This window comes from Dendropsophus ebraccatus, chromosome 10, assembly GCF_027789765.1.
Source record: "Dendropsophus ebraccatus isolate aDenEbr1 chromosome 10, aDenEbr1.pat, whole genome shotgun sequence".
NCBI classification, from domain to species: domain Eukaryota; kingdom Metazoa; phylum Chordata; class Amphibia; order Anura; family Hylidae; genus Dendropsophus; species Dendropsophus ebraccatus.
Window position 1 is genome coordinate 13,398,081 of NC_091463.1, and position 8,399 is coordinate 13,406,479.

The 8,399-nt window shown below is 45.7% G+C and overlaps 1 protein-coding gene across 1 annotated transcript; it reads right to left on the reverse strand.

Moving 5' to 3' along the window:
* Positions 1–799: 799 nt before the first annotated feature.
* Positions 800–8,173, reverse strand: LOC138766373 (class I histocompatibility antigen, F10 alpha chain-like). Its single transcript, XM_069943949.1, has 7 exons — positions 8,116–8,173; positions 7,244–7,504; positions 2,754–3,032; positions 2,131–2,403; positions 1,771–1,857; positions 932–961; positions 800–822 (listed from the first exon to the last, which is right to left on the reverse strand). Exons 1-7 carry the CDS (start codon positions 8,171–8,173, stop codon positions 800–802), a joined length of 1,011 nt encoding a protein of 336 aa, XP_069800050.1.
* Positions 8,174–8,399: the final 226 nt, after the last annotated feature.

The following is an 8,399-nucleotide window of genomic DNA, read 5'->3' on the forward strand; positions in this document are numbered from 1 at the left end:
CCGCAGCTCTGCTACACCGTCATCCCCAACTTAGCTTTGCTACACCGACACCGCCATCTCAGCTCTGCTACACTGTCATCATCTCCTTTATTGTCTCAGCTCTGCTACATCGCCATCATCAGGCAGAAGCATTGCATGATGGGAAATGTAGTTTCCTATCTTGGATATAGATCGGCTTTTAGAAAAACTTGTAACTCAGAAACGGCAGCAGCTAGAAAGATGGGAGACGGCTCAAAATACTCAGAGGGACTTGGTGAGTAAGGCCAGCTAGGTTTGGGAGCATTACATTTTTTTAGCTCTTGGGGGAATACCCCTTTAATTTAATCCCAACCTTTGCCTGCCACTGTACTTAGATCCAATGTAAGGCTATGTTCACACACAGTATTTTGGTCCTCATATTGCAACCAAAACCAGGAGTAGATTGACAAATAATTGGCGTTATTTTAAAACTTTGTCCGTTGTTATAAAATAACAGCCATTATTTGTCATAAAATGACGGCCATCGACTAAATTTCAACAGTGTGTGAACGTAGCCTTTCTGTGTTTTCAATCCACTCCTGGTTTTGGTTGCAATATGAGGACCAAAATACTAAGCAAAAATACTGTGTGTGAACCCAGCCTTATAGTGTTGTTTTCCTTTAAACATCTGATCACATTGTGACCGATCACTGTATTGGAAATTTATACAATAACCACCTCCCACCATCCCAGGTGGTTTCTCCTAATTCCTGATCCCATATACCTGACCTGGCGGCATCATTTACATAACACATGATCACTCACCATAAAGCTGGGGGGGTCACAATGAAGATATCTGTGAAGCTGTAAAAAAAGGAAAAATCATTAAAAGGAAATTCCACCAGAAATGTGAATATAAAAAAACATTGTATAGTCTGAGCTTTATTGTTTTCTTCATATGAACAATACTCACTGCAGGGTGACGTGTACACAGCTTTCTTTTCTAAAACACAGAAGATGGAATTAGGAACAGGAACCTGAAGAATCCATTATCAATGCTTCCATATAAAAGAACAGAAGAATAACGGAGGATATAAGGGAACCTGGCATACAGACCACACCAGATTATATATATGTGTATGTGTGGGTGGTTATGTATGTGAGTGTGTATGTATGTATGTATGTGTATGTATGTATGTATGTATGTATGTATGTATGTGTGTGTATGTATGTATGTATATATATGTGGCCCATGTATGTGTATGCATGTGTGTGTGTATGTGTGTGTGTGGGGATATGTATATGTGTGTGTATTTATGTATGTGTGTGAGTATGTATGTGTGTGCCTCATGTATATGTGTGTGTGTGTGTGGTTGATGTATGTTTGAAAGAAATGTGACAAGAAAGTGGGGGGTCTGACCTTTATACCCCCCGGTGATCTCCTTTGTTTTGAATACAGCCATGGGTTGGCACATGACCCACGGCTCCATAGAGAATAAATAGAGCCGCGGACCACGTGCCAACCCATGGCTGGTCACAAGCAGTCCATCAGCTTTTTGTGTGCAGCACCGGACTCCGCAACCCCCATAACAATAAGGTCATGTGCCCTGATGGAAGAGATCAGTCAGAATCAATGAGGGGAATCTCCAGTGCTGTCGGTATTGTCTGTAGTGAGCGCAGCCATGTGGATTATATACAAGGAGGGTGGCATCACTGTGTATATACTGTGTGACTTCAGTGTGGAAATAGTCATCAATACAATCACTGAACAATATACAGTATATCCTGGTCAGGAGAAGCAGAGGCACTTACTTATATATAGGAGAAATCCAATGACAACACAAGTGACCACCACAGCTATGACTACAAGGATCTCCCAGGAGCTCGACTTTTTTGGTTCTAGTTAGAAAGGAGAGAGGTAAATGTGAGATTATACAGAGAGCTCCATGTATCAGTGATTCTAAGTCCATCTAACACATTGTATATGTGCAGAATGTAGATTAAGGCCTGGTTTACACATCGTAAGACACCGGCCGTTCTGTGACTCGGCCGTGTATACATTCCGGCCGGGATTCCATCTGACTGCAGTGATTTTACAATTACTGCACATGTCAAAATCATGATCGCCGGTTGTGACATATTCCATTGTCTTCTGCCTCGCCCTCCACTCACCCCACTCAATGCTCAGTGGCTCCCCCAGGCTGCTGTGATCCACATAACAGGAGTAACTGTGGCCCCCTTTGGGGATCACCTCCGTGCTGACCCTGATCTGGTAGGTGCCATCAGGATTGGGGAGGGTGTGTGTGCTCTGATATGTGGGAATCTTGTCTTTCTTGTTCTTCATCCACTTCACATCCACTGGTTTGGGATGAAATCCATACACCTGGCAGTGAAGTGTCAGAATCCCATCTCTTTCCTGACCGGATACCTTCACCTGTGGCCGAACTGAGAGAATCAAAGCAGAACATATAAATGGCCGCCCTGTAGCACATGTCCATACCATGTCGCTACCAGCAGCCCTGGCAATTTACAGGGGTTATCCAGTTTTAGAAAAACATAGCTGCTTTCTTTCAAAAACAGTGCCACACCTGTACTAGAGATGAGCTGCAATACCACACACAAACTGAGGACAAGTGTGGCGCTATTCTTGGAAGAAAGTAACAATTTGTATCTAATCCATCCAAGTATTTTAACCTATGAGATACTGCAGTCAGTGGTCAAGGCCCCGCACACATCACACACATACAGGAGGTGGAGGAGACCATGGATTTGGGGGTATGATATTGGGCGCTCACCTCTCCTCTCCAGATCTTTTCTCCCGTACTCCACGTACTTCTTCAGCCACTCGATGCAGATATTCGTCACATAATGCTTCTTTACCTCCCCCACTTGTTCCTCTGGACTGTTCCATCTCTGTGTGGAGATCTGAGCCTCGGACATGGTGGGGATATATGTCCATGTCAGTGTGTCCAGGGACATGAACTCCCTCCCATCATATCCGTACTGATCATATCCTCGGATGGCGCCGTCATCTCTCAGGTCACAGCCATAAATGCGCTGCACAATATGGAAACCTGCAGAGAGGAACATGTTACACAGAGCACAGATATAAAGACTCCCCTGCGGTATACAGGTGTTTTGTTGGTTCCCCATGTGTTTACTGGACGTGAAATCTACAGATCTTATATCCTCCCCCTCTCACTGTTGAATATGGAGTATTAGCCCCCTTCTGGTGGATGGTGTCTAGTGATCTGTTTATCCCCTTCATCTGTATACTGTATATAGTGGTCCTACTGTTTACACCCCTCCTGGTATATAGCCTATATTAACACAAGGACCAGACCCCAGGAAGGAGTTTCTCTGGTGTTGGATCTAGCTAGTGTAGTCTCAGGAACAAACTCAGGAGAAGAACAGAGGAGAGCCCCCCACGGACCTGCTCTGCCACCCATATATCTTACACAGGATGATGGTGGCATCCTAAGGGGAAATGAGGAGATTAGACTAAAACCCTCATAGACCAAGAGAAGGAGGATGCCTAGACCAGCTCCAACAGGTGACAGACAAGTACATGTACATACAGAGAGGTAACCATCTTAGTATGGCCCCCTGGTATGGAGGTGTAAGCATCTTGGTATGGCCCCTGTTGTGAAGGGGTAACCATCTTGGTATGGCTCTCTGGTGTGAAGGGATAACCATCTTGGTATCGCCCCCTGATGTGGAGGGATAACCATCTTGGTATGGCCCCCTGGTGTGAAGGGATAACCATCTTAGTATGGCCCCCTGGTATGGAGGTGTAAGCATCTTGGTATGGCCCCCTGGTGTGAAGGGATAACCATCTTGGTATGGCCCCCTGGTGTGAAGGGATAACCATCTTGGTATGGCCCCCTGGTATGGAGGAATAACCATCTTGGTATGGCCCCCTGGTGTGAAGGGGTAACCATCTTAGTATGGCCCCCTGGTATGGAGGTGTAAGCATCTTGGTATGGCCCCCTGGTGTGGAGGAATAACCATCTTGGTATGGCCCCCTGGTGTGAAGGGATAACCATCTTAGTATGGCCCCCTGGTATGGAGGTGTAAGCATCTTGGTATGACCCCCTGGTGTGGAGGAATAACCATCTTGGTATGGCTCTCTTGTGTGAAGGGATAACCATCTTAGTATGGCCCCCTGGTATGGAGGTGTAAGCATCTTGGTATGGCCCCCTGGTGACTAGGAATAACCATCTTGGTATGGCTCTCTGGTGTGAAGGGATAACCATCTTGGTATGGCCCCCTGATGTGGAGGGATAACCATCTTGGTATGGCTCTCTGATATGGAGGGATAAACATCTTGGTATGGCTCCCTGGTGTGGAGGGATAGCTATCTTGGTATCGCTCCTTGATGTGGAAGGATAGCCATCTTGGTATGGCCCCCTGATGTGGAGGGATAACCATCTTGGTATGGCCCCCTGATGTGGAGGGATAACCATCTTGGTATGGCCCCCTGATGTGGAGGGATAACCATCTTGGTATGGCCCCCTGATGTGGAGGGATAACCATCTTGGTATGGCTCCTTGATGTGGAGGGATAACCATCTTGGTATGGCTCCTTGATGTGGAGGGATAACCATCTTGGTATCGCTCCTTGATGTGGAGGGGTAACTATCTTGGTATGGCCCCCTGATGTGGAGGGATAACCATCTTGGTATGGCTCCCTGGTTTGAAGGGATAACCTTCTTGATATGGCCCCCTGGTGTGGAGGGGTAACCCTCTTGGTATGGCTCTCTGGTCTGGAGGGATAACCATCATGATATGGCCCCCTGCTGTGGAGGGATAACCCTCTTGGTATGGCCCCCTGGTCTGGAGGGGTAACCCTCTTGGTATGGCCCCCTGCTGTGGAGGGATAACCCTCTTGGTATGGCTCTCTGGTCTGGAGGGGTAACCCTCTTGGTATGGCTCTCTGGTCTGGAGGGGTAACCCTCTTGGTATGGCCCCCTGCTGTGGAGGGATAACCCTCTTGGTATGGCTCTCTGGTCTGGAGGGGTAACCCTCTTGGTATGGCCCCCTGCTGTGGAGGGGTAACCCTCTTGGTATGGCCCCCTGCTGTGGAGGGATAACCCTCTTGGTATGGCTCTCTGGTCTGGAGGGGTAACCCTCTTGGTATGGCTCTCTGGTCTGGAGGGGTAACCCTCTTGGTATGGCTCTCTGGTCTGGAGGGGTAACCCTCTTGGTATGGCCCCCTGCTGTGGAGGGATAACCCTCTTGGTATGGCTCTCTGGTCTGGAGGGGTAACCCTCTTGGTATGGCCCCCTGCTGTGGAGGGGTAACCCTCTTGGTATGGCCCCCTGCTGTGGAGGGATAACCCTCTTGGTATGGCTCTCTGGTCTGGAGGGGTAACCCTCTTGGTATGGCTCTCTGGTCTGGAGGGGTAACCCTCTTGGTATGGCCCCCTGCTGTGGAGGGATAACCCTCTTGGTATGGCTCTCTGGTCTGGAGGGGTAACCCTCTTGGTATGGCCCCCTGCTGTGGAAACATAATCACCCCAGTGTGACTACCACTCTAGTTGAAGCAAACCATCTACTCTTGTTGGACGCTAAAAGGGTACAATCCTTGGGATTCTTGGGGTCATGAAGATCATATTTCACCAAGGCCCACTGACATCAATACAGAATCCTTGGCGTTCTACAGAGCTCGGAGACAGCACATAAGGTAATACTGTATCTGTTGCTGCATTCTATTAACACAAACAAGGACTGAAGATCAGTAACAACAATATCATTATCTACATTTGAACCTTTCTTCTGTTTTACCAATACTAGTTTTATACTTTTATAACTTATCTCAATCTATATGGAATACCAGCTCTCACTATCACATGACTAACAGTACCTGGATGCTATACAGACATTGTGTTTTCTATATTTTTTTTATACTTTTATCTATCTATCTATCTATCTATCTATCTATCTATCTATCTACCTATCTATCTATTTTTTTTATTTTATTTTATTTTTGTACCAAGCATTTCTTACTGTGCAGTGATGTGTTATTCATTTTAAATTATATTGATATATATATCCTATTTTTATTACATTTGCATTATACTTTACAAATATTATATATACTACTATAACCCTTGGGGGTCCTCCTACTTTTCTCTATATATCCACATTTATAGTTCATGTGTGAACGGGTACACACTTTGGAGTGACACTCGGGCACTGGATAATCTTGGTGTGGGCCGATTCCCCTTTTTTCTCTATAATATATAACTGTATAGTTTAGAATCTAGATTTGGACAATTCTAGGCACTTTCCTTGGCATATACATATTACTTGTGGCTATTGCATCATTTAGCATCAGGGTCAGTTGCTTTGGAGGCGGTATAGTCCATTGCAGGTCACTAATGGTGGAATCATAGAGGATGTTAAACCTCATGGTGGGGAAGAGTGTTGTAATGGTAACGTCATCCAAGGCCAGGCACGGTGGTTAAACGCAGGGGTAAGGATCCTCAGTAGGGTCATTGGTGCATTCAGTGTAATGTACATTATCTGATGTTTAAGTATATGACACGCTTTATGCACAAAATGGCCTCCACCAGGTATATGCCTGCTTCTGCATATCTCCCTTTCCTGTTTGATACCTTTGTAATGAAATAATCCTAAATTGATGAAGCTGCTTATGGTGAGTGCCAACTGCTGTTTTTTTCCCCATGACATATATATGTTTATTAGAACATTTAGGGAAAGTATGGGTGCTTACAGCATGTGATGAATGATGCAGCAGGTGCTGTAGCCTTACTTTATCATGCCTTGTAAAAGCATTGCAAGTGAGTTTCCATGCATGGCTCCGCACCACCTTTAGGCTGCATTCACATGTTCCGGGAAGTTGTCCGTGTATCCGTGCGCACAGACAATTTTACAGCCCATTGCTTTTTATTGGGCCATTCAGACGTTCCGTGATTTCACGGATCCGTGATCCGTTCCGTTTAAAAATAGGACATGTCATAACTTGGAACGGAAGCACGGAACGGATTCCCCAATAGAAATCAATTAGATCCGTGTTTTTCATGGATGTACACTGATGTGATATCCGTGTTCATCCGTGAAAAACACGGATGTGATGTAATCAATGTAATTTAAAATGCTGTAAAACAGATCCGTGAAAAAAACGGAGACGGATGCAAAACGGATGAAAAGCGGACTGTTTTGCGCGGATCACAGAGGTAGCTAGCAGATCACAATCACGGACCGGGAAAAACACTGAACGTGTGAATGCAGCCTTAGTATATACAGTATATTGTCTCTCACCTCCGGTCTGGTTGAAGCGCCTCATCACTATCTTCACATTATTTTGCAATGTAGCCTCATTCCCTTTAGCGATCTGTGTCTGTGCCTCCCAGTATTCTGGTTTCACTTTCTCCATCCACCGAACCTTGGGTCGGTATCTCCCGCTGTCTGAGTTATAATTCACAATCTCCCGATCATCCACATATCCTACTATAGAGAACTCAGGCAGCCCGGCCCCCGGAGCCGAGACCGCCGTGTGATAATAGCGCAGAGAGTGACTGTCTGAGAGAGAGAAATAGACATAGAGTGCTGAGAACCCCATACACCTTAAACTTTGATCAGCAGCTTGTTTGGGCATCAATTTAAGGTGTATGGGACTCTAACGACTGTTCACTGATGTCGGTGGAGATAGACGTCAGGTGTGATGGAAAATCACTGCCCGATCCCTTTGTTTCGGGAGAGATAAGAAACAGCGAGAACCCCTTGGCAGCTTACTCCGACACACACACTCCCACAAACTCAGTGGTGTGTAGCAGACAGTATCATTTATGGCCACTCCATAAAACATGCCGCCCTTCAGAGACTCTACAAATCTGCCACCCTGAGCCATAAACTCATTTCGCCTCATGGCAGAATCGGCCCTGCCCCGTCTCTGTAGTTCATGATGAACTAATCTGTGCCAGGAAAATCAACTAGTTGATTTCATTCACTTTAGCTACGCCCCCAACTGGCAGCATGGGGAATTACATCTCCATACTGCAATATGATCACAACGATCTCTGGTGTTACATAAAAGAACACTGACAACAGACTAACTGAACACAGACATCAATACACAAACAGCACAGGATACGTATAAGACATAACACACATATAGCATATCACATACTCACCACAATACACCATAGGTGGGTAAAGGAGAAGCACAATGAGGGGCAGCATCTTCCTCATCCTAAGTATGATATATTGGGGCTCACAGGAGACAAGAAGAGACAAACAGGAAAGTAGCTGAATATTATTCAGTGTCTTATATACTGAGGGGGACAGGACGGCAGACTGAGGCTAGCTATATATATAGAGAGAAGGTGAAAGTGAAAGACACAATGCTGAAGTTGGTTTCTTTTTCAGCAGTTTCTAATTGACGGGAATTTGAATAAGTAACAGGTGTTTTCAAAAG